The 13,394-nt window shown below is 48.3% G+C and overlaps 1 protein-coding gene and 1 non-coding gene across 4 annotated transcripts; both read right to left on the bottom strand.

The window, feature by feature from the left end:
* Positions 1-503: 503 nt before the first annotated feature.
* Positions 504-8,958, bottom strand: MAGED2 (MAGE family member D2). 3 transcript variants are annotated; one of them, XM_016943409.3, is made up of 13 exons: positions 8,718-8,958; positions 7,144-7,217; positions 6,307-6,798; positions 5,391-5,699; positions 5,207-5,270; positions 4,867-4,946; positions 4,269-4,363; positions 3,496-3,575; positions 3,360-3,402; positions 2,970-3,032; positions 1,745-1,859; positions 829-1,271; positions 504-638 (listed from the first exon to the last, which is right to left on the bottom strand). In XM_016943409.3, the coding sequence occupies exons 2-12, from the start codon at positions 7,186-7,188 to the stop codon at positions 837-839; spliced, it is 1,821 nt and encodes a 606-aa protein (XP_016798898.1). In that variant the 5' UTR covers positions 7,189-7,217; positions 8,718-8,958; the 3' UTR covers positions 504-638; positions 829-836. The 3 variants fall into 3 exon arrangements, with proteins under 3 accessions (XP_016798898.1, XP_016798899.1, XP_016798900.1); XM_016943410.4 differs by lacking the exon at positions 8,718-8,958 and adding an exon at positions 8,087-8,223; XM_016943411.3 differs by lacking the exon at positions 8,718-8,958 and adding an exon at positions 7,297-7,534.
* LOC112207219 (small nucleolar RNA SNORA11) lies at positions 2,023-2,150 on the bottom strand. Its single transcript, XR_002941671.1, has one exon. It is a non-coding gene; the product is annotated as a small nucleolar RNA SNORA11 (small nucleolar RNA).
* Positions 8,959-13,394: the final 4,436 nt, after the last annotated feature.

Below are 13,394 nucleotides of genomic sequence, written 5' to 3'. Positions count from 1 at the left end.
TCAACTTCTCCCTCTCCGTTGACTCCTCCCTACTCAAGTCTCTCTCTCCTTCCCCAAGAAAATGCTCCCTTGTTCCTGTATCTCCATTTAGCTCTGTACCCCTCTCTCTCCTCATTCAAATTTCTCAAAAAGGGATTCTATATTTGATGTCCAGTCTCCTCTACTTACACTTTCTGCTCTAGACTTGCCGACCTCAAGCCTCTCCTTCAAAGTGTGTCCTCTGTAACTACAATCTCTTGAACTCCACTCCACTAAAATCCCACCACCCTGAAGGCTAGACGTGATGCCCAATCTATCCCAGAAAGGTGTGTTAATCTCGCTCCTGGGAATCCAACAATTAGACGTGAGGCCCAATCTATCCCAGAAAGGTGTGTTAATCTCGCTCCTGGGAATCCAACAATATCACCTCAAACTAAACACAGACTGAGGTGGAAACTTTCCCAACTCACTGATTTTTAAATGTGATACCAAAATGTGACAGCCCGCCAAAAAAAGCAATAAACTCAGAAATGGCAAATAGATTTAATGCAGAGTGTCAACTTCAATTGATTGATAGTGGCTGCCTAGAGTGCTGTGTTGAGTAGGTTTCTGAGGATGCACCCTGGCTTGAAGAGAAAGACTGGCAGGATTAACAATATCTGAAAACACAAGTAAGAGAAAATAAAAGGGTCAATTGACATCCAGCAAACAGAAAGGAATAAAATGCCAAAAGCAGTGTCTTGGCACACTCTCCACATCATTCTCCAACTTGGGCCTTCCTAGAATCATCCAGCTCCTCATCCCAGCCCCATAAGCCCCAGATGTCCCCACTGAAACCAAGGCAGATACCTAAAATCTCACTTGTAGGAGAAACCACAGGCACCAGAGCTGCCACTGGTGCTGGCACCAGCTCCACCAAGGCCAGCGAAGAGCCCAAATGTGAGAGTGGCGGTCAGGCTGGCACCAGCACTGAAGCCACCACTGGTGCTGGCACTGGCACTGGCACTGTTATTGGTACTGGTACTGGCACCAGTGCTGGCACTGCCACTCTCTTGGGCTTTGGCTTTAGCTTCTGCTCCCGCCTGGATCCGGGCTTTGGCCCAGGGTCCGATATCAGCTTCGTCCCAGTTGCAGGGCCCGGCAGCATTCTCCGAGCCGAGCCCAATGCCCATTCGAGCTCTAATCTCGGCCCTAGCCTTGGCTTCAGCTGCAGCCTCAGCTGCAGCCTTCAAATCCGCTTCCATCGCCTCTCGGTACTGAGCTGCCCATTCCTTGGGATCCTTCTTTTGTACCTGAAACAAAAATAACCATCAGAAGGAGCATAGAGGGATTAAGCCATAGTAATAATACAGTATTACTATGTAAATAACCATCAGAAGGAGCATAAGAGGATTAAGTATCTACTCTTTATGCTAGGCACTATGCTACATGCTTAGTATAAAAAGATAATAGTAATAATACAGTATTACCAGTAATTATGCACCTAATATTCCATCCCTGCTCTGACACTTCCTAGCCCCATGACTTTGGACATGTCACCTACCAACCTTTCTGGGCCTCGGTTTTCTCATCTGTAACAGGGCAATGACATATCAGGTTGTAAGGCTTAAATGATTCAGATAAAGTGCCTGTTATGGTGTCTTGACAATTAACAGAAGCACCAAAACATTCAGATTTGAACTGCAGGCTGCTCTGCACACAGCCTGCCCCAGCCAGGGGCACCCCATGCTCTTGACTTGCCAAGCTCAAGGAGCTCTCCAATTACCTTGCAGGCAAACTTGAGGACTTTCATCTTGCTGGTCTCATAGTAAGAGCGCAGGCCCCAGAAGAACTCATATTCAGGGGGATTGCTATTGGGGACTCTGGCATAGTCCAGGTACCTTGGAAAGAGAGGTTCAAAGCCTTTATTTCTAAGACCATTCATGGCCTACCCATGCATAGACTGGACAGGCTCCAGATAGCAACATTATCCACTAATTACTACAGTCTTTCTTCCAATATTGAGCCCTGTCCCACTGGTCTTGCCCAGAAGCCACATAGAGGTGTTGGGGGACATTTGTTCATAGGGAAGCCACAAGTTTGACGCCCTCATCACAATGACCCCAGATTCCTGTTGGGTGTGTTGTAAACAGAGGAGCCATTCTTTGGGCCCCCTGCTCTGAGCACACCCCACTGCAAGTGTCTTGGCCTCAGCCTGGCCAAGCCCAGAAAGGTCCACCACAGAAAATGACCAGAAAGACTACAGAGGAAGAACAGCCAATAGCAGCATGCTTCACACATGCTGAATTCCTGACCCTTTGTGTGTGTTTCTGTGTGCACATGCGTGTGGCTGTGTGAGTGTTTGCATGTCCTCCAAGGACCAAGGATAGCTGAGCCTTGGCCAGAAATTCAAGAGGACTGGGCTCCAGGCCCATACCAGCTGTGGGCCATGCTCAGATCTCCCTTCTCAGAGCCCCAGGTCCCTCAACTGTAAAACGGGGATGGGATGACAGCTGCAGGGTAGTTATGAAAATGAAATGAGATGTACAAGTCAACTCCCCAGCATGGTACCTGGTTGCCTGAAGCTACCATTCTATGTCATTTCTTTACGGAAATTAATTTCTATGAAGCTCTAGTTAGCAGAATAAAAAGAACTAAGGCTTTGGAGCCAAGTTCTAAACATAACTCTTCTACTTGCTACCTGTGTAACCCTGACCAAATGACTTCACCTCTCTAAACCTCAGTTTCTGCATACGTACAATGATGGTAATGATAATCTCTCCCTTGCAGAACTGGTCTCAAGACAAATGTTGAGGTATATGTAACAGATCAGGAAACATGTGCTGCTCCTGTTTCCCATCACTGCCCAAGGAATAATCCCACCTGCATACATGCAAATATGCAAATACGTACACACATAGACACATGCATCCATGCACCACGGCTTTATCACTCAGTTCTGAAATAGGCCAAATGCATGGAACACATGAACACCAGACAGAGATACTTACTTCTGCTTCACAAACTCATCAGTGATGAGCTTCTTCACGTCCCCAAAGAGTGAATGATGTATCCTGAGAGAAGAAAAAGAAAAATAAATAAACAAATAAATTCACTCAAGGCTATGGCACTTCCCAGATGTGGGCAGAGGCATTTCCAAGATGGAAAAGAGGTTTCCAGCACAAGAGGGAAGCTCCATAGAAGCCCAAGAGACACTGAGAGAGGGAGCAGAGAGTTCAGGACCATTCGCCCATCATCCACCCAGGTCAGAACCCTGGGCCCTCTACCCAGTCCAGCACCCCACCCGCTCCACCAGACCACCAGACTGATGCAATCCTAGGACCGTCCTCTCTTGCCAAAGGACAACATGGACAGCAAGCGCTGAGAGAGCCCAATCATACCCAGGGCGCAGCCCCAACTTGCGCAGCACCTCCCAGATGACAGCTGCGAGGGGAGGCAAGAGGAGACAGGGACAGAAATTGAACACATGGAATCTAGACCACAGCCACCCATTCAGCTGCAAGCCCAGCCACTCACCCTCACTGGACCGATTTCCATTCATGAAGATGATGCTAAGAAGCACCATGAGCAGACCCAGCTTGGGTGAGTCCTTAGTCCTAGAGAAATAACAGGACAGAGAGGTTTATGTTCAGCAGCCACCTGCAACAGACACGCCAGCCAACTCACTAGGCTAGCCTCTCCCAGATTCCTCAGATACAGAATTCTACCCAGTCTCTGCTTCCAGCTCTATGCCACCCTTGGCAAGGCACTTAAGACTTGCAAGCCTCAGTCTACTCTTCAGTAAAATAGAAAAATCATATTTTCCCTTCCCTGGGTTTCCAAGAAGATGGAAGAATGGCTGCCAACCTGGTACAACACAAGCACTCAGTCAATGTGAGTCCCTTCTTTCTGTCCCAGAACCTTCAGCCCCACTGACACTCCTGCGCTTCATGCATACTGATCCAGCCACACCAGGAAGCCCTCCTTGAGAACCACTCTGCCAAAGCCAGGCCAGGCACCCAGTAGGAAGAGGCAAGCAACGACAGGCCTGCTTTCCTGGGAAGCTTCTACAGAGACAGCAAACCTGACAGCAGGAATGTCCCACTCCAGGCTCCTACACCCTCCAGTCAATCATAATCAGGTGCCACTACTGTAAGCAGGGCTCCAACTATGCATAGGAACTGGGACGGGGCTTTTAAGACCCTGTCTTTCCTGACTCTCTAAGAGGATGGGGGAAGTAGGACAAAGAAGGGGTAGCAGCACATGGCCAAAGCAGAAGCCCCCCACACCTCAGCCCTTTCCCAGCTTACGTTCCCAGTATGCCTGCATCAGTGGGCTCTAAGGTGCTGAGAAGAATGTACAAGTGGTCATTCTTATCAATTTCCTTCAATTGAATCCCAAATACCTGTGGATGGGGAGAACAGCTTGTGAGATGACAAAATTCAGCTTCCGGGGCATGCTGCAGCTCCCTATGTACCTAGGAGTTTCGCATGTGTGAGAAATCAGTGAGATAATACGCACAAAGTACATAGCTAAGTGCCTGGCACCCGGTAAACACACTGCAAATGTACTATTGTCATCATCATCTTTGTGGTGAGTGGGACTCTAGGGAGACAGAGAATGGGGAATGAAAGGGAGAGGTGAAATCTCAAATACATGGCAGGAGCTGCCATGGACGGACAGAAGCCAGGACTAAGTTGGGTGTCTTGGGTCCTAGCTGCACTTTTACCATTGACTTGCTGTGTGACCCATCGCTAATCTACACCCCTCCCTAGGCCACTGTCTGCCCCTCAGCATAGCGATGGAGCTGGATTAGCAGGTCTCTTTGGTTCCCGAGAAGGGACTTGTACATTTTTGTTCAATTCAAGGCTTCCCCACTGTGCCCATCCCCCAGGGCTGCCCCTTCACCTTCTCCAAGGAATAGCCTGCTCGTTCAATGATTTCGGGGTACACATCAGTGTATTCTTTGATGATGTCCTTCAGCATGTCTGCAAGGGGAGAGTGTTGTGAGCACCTGACTGAAGAGATGCCAGGTGGCCCTGATGCCCAAGCTATAGACTCTTTGCCAACCACACCAAGGGTGGCATAACCCGGTTCTGTGCTTATCAACAGAGATGCTAGCACTGCCAAATTAGAACTTTGGGAGGACAGAGATATAAGCATAAGAGCAGGGGATATCCCCAGCACAATGGTGTAAGGGCAATGGAGGGCAGAGCTCAGGGCAGAGGGAGGATTGGTAGGACTTTACCCGAGCGCTTGATGGGAATCTTCGTCTGGTCTTTAGCCAAAAGGTACTTCACCAAATCATTTGCCTGGCAGAGTAGAAAAAGATGGAAAGACCAAAACAAGTTTGCAGAAAACTTGAGACGATGGCAAAGAAAAGGGCAACCAAGGCAGTAGAAAAGGCGGAATAAAAATGACAGAGTTCTTACCCTCCCTTGCAAAAGGGCCACATCCCGAGGTGGTGGTGCTTCAGGCTCTTGGGATGACTGGAGCTTGGCAGCTCTACGGCGAGCCTTGCCCCTACGGGCTTTAGGTGATCTCAGGGAGAGCAAGGCTCTCCGGGCCCAAGCAGCCAACCGAGTCCTTGATGCCCTGCGGGCCCAAAAGGCTATGGGACCCCTTGAAGCCCTGCGGGCCATTGAGGCCATTAGGGCCTTTGAGACCCTTCGGCCACCTGTGGTTCCAGAAGCCTGACTCTGATCACTGCTGCCATCCTCTTCCCCATCCAGATGCTTCACCTGCATCAACAGAGAGGAAGCTCAACGTCACCAGATGAAGCAAGTGGTCCTTTTCCTCTCCCTATCTCTTCCAGGAAGCACCCGCTAATCCCACCCCTGTAGTAACAGCCTGACTCAATAGATGTTGGCCATGCTGAACCCTGGATTTGTTTCTCACTGACTTCCAAGCAGGTGTTTCATCTGCCTAGCAGGCCAGGAGCAAACCAAGGGTTGGTGGAGGCTGAGTCTTCTTCTCTTTCTGTGCCCACTACTGGCTCTGCTTGAACCATCCTAGACAAGCCGCTTCACCTCTCTGGAACTCAGCTTCCTTCTCCATAAAATTGGGGCTATGAGAATTACTTTCAAGATTTAATGAGATAACCTGCATAAATGTGCTTAGCTCAAGGCCTAATACAGGGCAGCTACTATGTAAACATAAACTGCATTACATTCAGATTGCACCTCCCCATCAGTCTGCAAGCTCTCTGAAGACAGGAATTACATCACATTACTCTCAGTGCCCCCCACAGCCCTGATGAGCACAGGGATCTTTCTAAATGTTTGTAGAACAAATGAACCAACTGAGAGAGGAGTAGAAAACCAAGGGTGGTGACTGCAGAGGTCTTACCTTTCGGGCTTTCTTGGCTTTGACCTTGGGCCGAGTATCCTGATTCTCCTGAGACTGGGCAGCTGCACTCTCAGGCTCAGGTTCATCTGCTGGGGCCTGAGAGGGTGAAGCCTCAGTCTCCTGGGCCTTTGTATTGACCTTCGTATCAGCCACATGGCTGACCTTTTTGGTCTCAGTGGCAGGCATTGTCACAGCCTGCGGGTCAGCATTCTGTTTCTTGGTGTCAGCTGCTAGACTCTTGTTTTCAGCTGCCAGAACCTGGGTATCAGTCAGCTGAGTAGTAGATGAGGCCTGGGTGGCAGGTGCCTCCTGAGCCTCTGGGGTCTTTGAGACCTCTGTGGCCTTTGAGACCCCAGAGGCTTTTGAGACCTTCACATCCTCTGAGACCTCCAGTGCCTTTGAGGCCTTCGGTGTCTCTGGGACCTCCACATTCTGGGTCACTGCCAACAGGGTCTGCATCATCGAGCTACTGTCCTTTTCTGAAGCTTCAGCCTGCAAGAGGAAGCAGGGAAGTTCATAGACCTTCTCCCCACCCCCAACTAAGCAAATGGCTCCAAAATTCCAAGGCCACACTTCTCTGACCTGTACTGACTCCTACCTGCGGTGTGCTCTGACCACCTCAGCCCAACAAGGCCTCCCTTTCCTCTGAGCAAGAACTGATGGCAGAAGAGGGGCCCGCCCACCTTCTCTCCCTCCCTCCACTGGGCAGGGGGACACCCAGGCAGGAAAGTAGGTGGAGAAGGACAAGGATGGGAGGGGAAGAGCCAAGGGACTTGGGGGCAGCAACAAGGGCTGGAGAGGAAAAGCAGCTGGAGAAAGGACAGAAAGAGGCCTTACCTGGAAGCGAGTTAGACCTGCACCACTCTCGCTGGTGTCAGACATGTCTCAATTTGGCCTGGCAAGAGCTGAGCCTGAAGGGGAGAAGGCCTGGGTCAAGTTGAAGCCCACTGAACGTCCTCTCCCCTGTTGTGCCTGGAGGCTGATCCTCACCTTCCGTAGGTCCCCAATTCCAACCCCCTCCACCACCCCCAACGACTCCGTTCTCAGATACAGGAATTCAAAGCTTCTAAGTCTCAATTCTCTGCAGCCGCACCCTCCCCTTCTCCAGGAAGATGTGCCAGCGCGGCAGCTCTGAGGACCCCGCCCCTTTTCCCAGTGCACCCCCCACCCAGCCGCAGGTCGATAGAGCGCATGCGCGTCGGCTGCAGGGCCGCTCTCAGCCCCGCCCGCTTTCCCAGCACGAGCCCTTTCTTTGATGTCCACCGTGCACATGCGCATTCAGCAGCTGGCTCTTCTCAGTGCTGGCCCTTCTCAACACGCCCCTTTCTAGCGAAACATAGTGCGCATGCGCAATGGTCGTGGTCTCAGTCTGGCACTCTGCCCCGGCACACGCCCCTCTCCAGGTCCGCAGTACCATTCGGTCCCGCCCCCTGCCCAACAAGCCTTCCTCCAAAATTGTCGCAGTGTCTGGTGGACCCGGCCCCTCCCCTACTCACGCCCTACAGAGTCCAGTGTCTCTTGGCCCCGCCCTTCTTCCTAACACGCCCCCTTCCAAACAGGCGCATCTTGGTTCCGCCCCTTCCCTATTACACCCCCTCCTCAAATAAATACTGAGCTAGTGATTCCATCTTGGGCCCGGCCAAACCGGGTCCAGTCCCCTCCCTTCCCAGCCGGATGGATCCGGTACGATCCGGTCCTTAAGGCAGGTTTTCTCCAGATCCCAGAGGGTGGGGCCGACCCCTAGCGGGGCTCTCATCCAAAAGCCGACCCGGCTGCTCACCTCGTCCTCCTACAATTCCCGAGTGCGTCCACTCACTCCAAGCCCCTCCGAAACTCGGAGACTGCCCTCCCCTCTCTAGGCCGGAAGTGGTCCCGCCCCTTTCCGCCTCCCTAGGGGGCCTCCGTCCCAGCCTGTCTGCCCCTCCCCCGCTCCCTGCTCCTCATTCCTTATGCCCCCCTCCGTATTCCCTTAGCCTGGCTCCCTACTCCCTATTCCTACCTCACATTTCCTATTTACTCCAGAATTCCTTCTTCCCATTTCTTACATCCTCCTCCGTGTTACGTTTGCACACCCTGCCCCTCAGTATTCCTTAATCCCTCTCTGCATCCCCGATTCTCTTCTCTGGATCTTCACTCCCCCTCAGGGTTCCCCTCCCTCCTTGTATTCCTCGTCCCCCTCCCAACATTCCTGGTTCCCCGTTTTTCTCCCCTCCTCCCTCCGCTAGTCTCTGCTCCCAGTCTGTACAGCCTACTACTTTCTCAGTCGTCCTCATTGCCTACACCCCACTCCAGGTCACCTCTGCTTCAGCTGCAGTGGTGCAGTAAGAATTGCTCATCTGCCTGGCTATGGGTTCGAGGGGTCTGGAACCACTGTCTGACCTCCATAAAACCCCAATATCAACGCCCCTCACCTTGTCCTCCAGCGAGTTCGGGATGCGTCTGCCTTCTCTAAGTCCCTCTCGAAGTCTCAGCCTCCTGGACTAGAGCTGCAGACAGCCCAACCCAGCCCAGCCCCTTTCCGCAGCCCCCTGCCACCCCCCCTCGCCTTCCTCGGGGGTGGGGCAATGGGGCCCCGCTCAGGGCTGTCTGACGCCAAAGCCCATGTTTATGCCACTGTACCAGGCTCAGTCTGAAGCTCTTCCAACCCAAACCGCCCCCTGAAAGCAAGTCATTCATTGAATTTATTTTTATATCTTCATTTTTTCTTATTACAAAGGTAATATGTTGTTCTTTTGTTGTTGTTGTTGTAAAAATTCAAACAATGCAGTAATATATAACACACCAATGAAAGGCCACTCATCTCCCAGAAATAACCACTATTAACATTTTGCTATCCAGATTTTTTTTCTATTCGTATACTAATTATTCAGGTTCTCTCTCCGACAAATGGTACACTATACATACCTTCTGTTCTGCGACCTGTTTTTTTCCAGTTATATATAAAACATCTTTCCGTTAGTGCACATTTTTCTAAACAGCTGCATGATCTTTTCTTGCATAGATGTCCCATAATTTATTGAACCAGTCCAGTACACATGTACATTTAGATTGCTTGGTGCACTTTTTTTTGTTATTTATGGTATTTTTTGCTAGGTCAAATGCTACAAAAAAGTCTTCCATTTTGATGCAAAATTTGTCAACTTACTCCTAAAAAGTAAATGGATAACATTCCCGCCAGCAATGTCTCTCCTGTACATGTCACATATTACAAATATTTTTCATGTTATTTATGATAATTTTTGCCAAACAAAAATGTTTAATTATTATGTAGTCAAATATATCCATTTTTCCTTCATCACAACTGGATTCTGCTGCTTGCTTAAAGATGCTTTTCACACTCCTATAACAAACCCCGTTTTTTTTTTCAAGCACTTTTGTGGCTTTATTATTTACATTTAGATGTTTGATCATTTCAAAATTTATTTTCTATACGGATTCAGCTTGATTACTCTTCAAAATCATAGTCTCTTACCTCTACATCATGTGCAAACTAATCCATCTTTTCCCTCTCTGCTTTGAAATGGCACCTCTATCACATAATAAATTCACATAAGCAATTGGATCTATTCAAGAGAACAAAATAAGATGTAAAATAATAGGAAATAGACAAATCATCATTAATTACTGAATATATAAATGCAGACCTGGAAAACCCAAGAGCATCAACTAAAAAGTTATTAGAAACCATAATAAAATTCAGCACAACTGTTAGTTGCAGAAATAATATTCAGTGCCTTTCCACATATAAATGTAATTCAAATGGACACAAGTCTTCTGCTTTATGTGGTCACCTTTTACTATGTAAATAACATATAATGAATCCCTGTGTTCCATGGATAATTCAAGATAGACAAACACACAAATTTCTTGCATATTCAAGGCAGGCTTCTGTTTTCCTATCTTTTCTCTTTCTCTGAATTATTGCTTTCTCCAAGTGTGTGATATCAGTCCACCATGTTCTTGCCTCCTAGATTTTCTCCCTTATCCACACTAGACATAGCCCCTCCTTTTCTTCTACTTCTGGCATCTCAAATTCCCCACCCCTTCCAAATCATGGCAAGTTGGCAAGTTTTGAATGCCAAGATGAGGACTTTGGTGTTGATCCTGAGAGCACCCAGGAGTTACTAAAGAATTCTAGGCAAGGATACAGCATAGGTTTGTGTTTTAGAAAGAACACCTAGCTGCTATATGGAGTGTGGATTAGGTGTTGTCTTGGAAACAGGGAGAGTGCTTATGACTTTTGTAGTCATCTAGGTAAGCAATGATTGTGCTTTGGCCTAGAGTGGTGGCAGATAGTGAGAAGTGATTGAATCGAGGAGATAGTAAAGAAGTAAATAGTAACTGGACTTGAGTAACTGGATTGTGAAGAGAAGGGCAAGGAGGAGGGGAGTGTCAAAGGGAACTCTTGGCGATCTGATTTGAGAGATTGTGTGAATGGTAACCCCTTTCACTGAGATCAGGAATACTGAAGGAAGAGCGGGTTTGAGGAGCAGGTTAGACGAGAACTGAACATTGCTTTTGAGGCACCTGTGGCATGTCCAGGTGGAAATGTACCACAGGCAGTTGAATATACATATCTGAAGCTCAGAGAAGTGGTCTAGGCTGAGGTTATAGATCTAGGAGTCATCAGTACATAAATAGTTCTTGAATTCATGAGAAAGGGTAACAGCACCCCGGTGAATGCGTAGTGCTAGAAGAGACATGGGCCCACGGAAGAGCCCTGCAGTCCAACAGCATCTTTGGTATAGGTGGAGGAAAAGAAACTCATGAAAGAGGCTGATAAGGAGTGACCAAAGAGGCAGAGAGAAAAACAGGAGAGGGCCGGGCATGGTGGCTCACACCTGTAATCCCAGCACTTTGGGAGGCCGAGGTGGGCAGATCACCTGAGGTCAGGAGTTCAGGACCAGCCTGGTCAACACGGTGAAACCCCATCTCTACTAAAAATACAAAAATTTAGCTGGGTGTGGTGGACCACACCTGTAGTCTCAGCTACTCGGGAAGCTGAGGCAGGAGAATCACTTGAACCTGGGAGATAGAGGTTACAGTGAGCCGAGATTGTGCCGCTGCACTCCAGCCTGGGTGATAGAGTGAGACACCATCAAAAAAAACAAACAAACAAACACAAAAAAAAACCGGAGAAAGGAGTGTCACAAAAGTAAGGGAAGAGATTGTTTCAAAAGGAGGGAGGAGTCAAGGTCAATAGTGATGAATGGTGCCAAGAATCAAGAAAAGTAAGACCTGAAAAAATGTCTGGGGATTTTGACAATCAAGTGGTGGTCTCTGGTGACCTTGGAAGGAATAGTTTCAGTGCACATGTTTGTGGCATAGCTTGCTAATTGCTTACCCTAGTATTCATCCTCCTCTTCTTCCTTAGTAATAAGTCACCTGATTTTTAGCTAGATACATAGCCTCCCAGAATAAAGGCCATGAGGACTAGGGTCACACTCTAAGGATACTGGATTAGTAAACGAAAAAGTACCTGGATCCGTAACAATTTCATGAAGCCAACATGAACTGCCTACCTCTGGATTTCTTTTAGGTGAGGCAAATAGATGTATGTCTTATTTAAACTATTGTTATTTCAGAGTCTATTCCATGCAGCAGTTTCCTGATTGCAGTGAGTTGAGATATGAATAGCAGGTGAGGTATACATGACAATGGGTATGGAATGCTTTCCCAAGAAACGCCTGAGCTTGATTTCAAGGCTCTCCCAAAATCCAGCCCTGACTGCTTTTCCAGCCCTTTTCCTGCTGTTTTTCTGAGAGTACTAGATATAGTTGCCTATATTCCACCTAAACAGAACACTTCACTATTACCAGATATGCCCTGCCTTCTCTTGCCTAGGAGCCTTTGTTATGCAATTTTGTCCCCATGGGGAACACCCTCTGCTACAACTACCCTTCTGGTATATCTATGCTTGGTTACAACCTCCAACATTTTAAGTTTCACAATGTTTTAGGTCCCAGTTGTGGTCTTTGGGATCCTGGGGTAATTTAAAGGAATACAGAGTCAGAACGTTAGGAGATATTATTGGATTCAGGAAGTCAGAAAAAATCTCAGTCCAAATCCATCAGAGAGGCATTCCCAAAGATTGTCAAACCCAAACTTCCCCAGACCCCTCTCAATTCCACCACCTTCATAACATAATACCATTAACACCCTTATCTTATGACCTGGGGATCAGAGGATAGGAGGCAGCCTTATCGGGGGAGAAAAGACAAATTAGTTCATAATCTTTACCCTTTGACCAGAGAGATTTCCTCCCACCTTCTCCTTGTGAACTCTTGGAATCTTGATCTTCAGCATTCACCCATAAACTCTGAAGAACCTAGGTCACTGGGTCTCAGGCCCATTTCTAGCACCCATAAATCAGTAGAGAAATATCTGAGACCATATAGATCCTACATATCAACTAAGAGGAAAGATGAAAAGCTGTTATCATCAGGCAGCTCTGTTCTGGAGATAAGGAAAGGCAGGCTAAGGATTGCTTAGTGCAGAATGTAGAGACGGAACTGTCTAGTCCCACAGGCATCCAAGACTCCAGACTCCTGAAGCTCAAATGGAAAGCCCAGAATATCCCCACCACCAATCCTATCCTAGCACATTTACTTTCTCCCAAACTATACAGAATCCGTATCTCTGAATTTTGGAAAATTTGGGAGAGGGTAGCAAAGGTTTCCTTTTAAGGCTGCCTGTCATTTCTTTAGTCATTTAAACCATGCAGCTCAGCATAGAAATCAACTTTAAATTGGACATCAGACTTTCTTGTTCTTCAGATTTCCATAACCATTCCCACCACTGGGAAAGGCCTAATAATTGTTCCTTCTCCTAGGCCCCATGCCCCACCCCTGTTGGACCCTTTCTGTCCCCCAACATGCTGGCAACTTCTCTCCTTTCCATTTCCAGGCTTCTATATCCTCTCTCTCTCTCTCTCTCTCTCTCTCTCTCTCTCTCTCTTCCCCCCACCTCCCCCAGGGTCTCACTCCGTCACTCTGGTTGAATTGCAGTGGTGTGATCCCAGCTCACTGCAACCTCCACCTCCTGGGCTCAAGCGATCCTCCCACCTCAGCCTCCAGAAGTAGCTGGGA

This window comes from Pan troglodytes, chromosome X (genome assembly GCF_028858775.2).
Source record: "Pan troglodytes isolate AG18354 chromosome X, NHGRI_mPanTro3-v2.0_pri, whole genome shotgun sequence".
NCBI classification, from domain to species: Eukaryota; Metazoa; Chordata; class Mammalia; order Primates; family Hominidae; genus Pan; species Pan troglodytes.
This window is presented reverse-complemented; position numbering and strand designations above follow the sequence as displayed.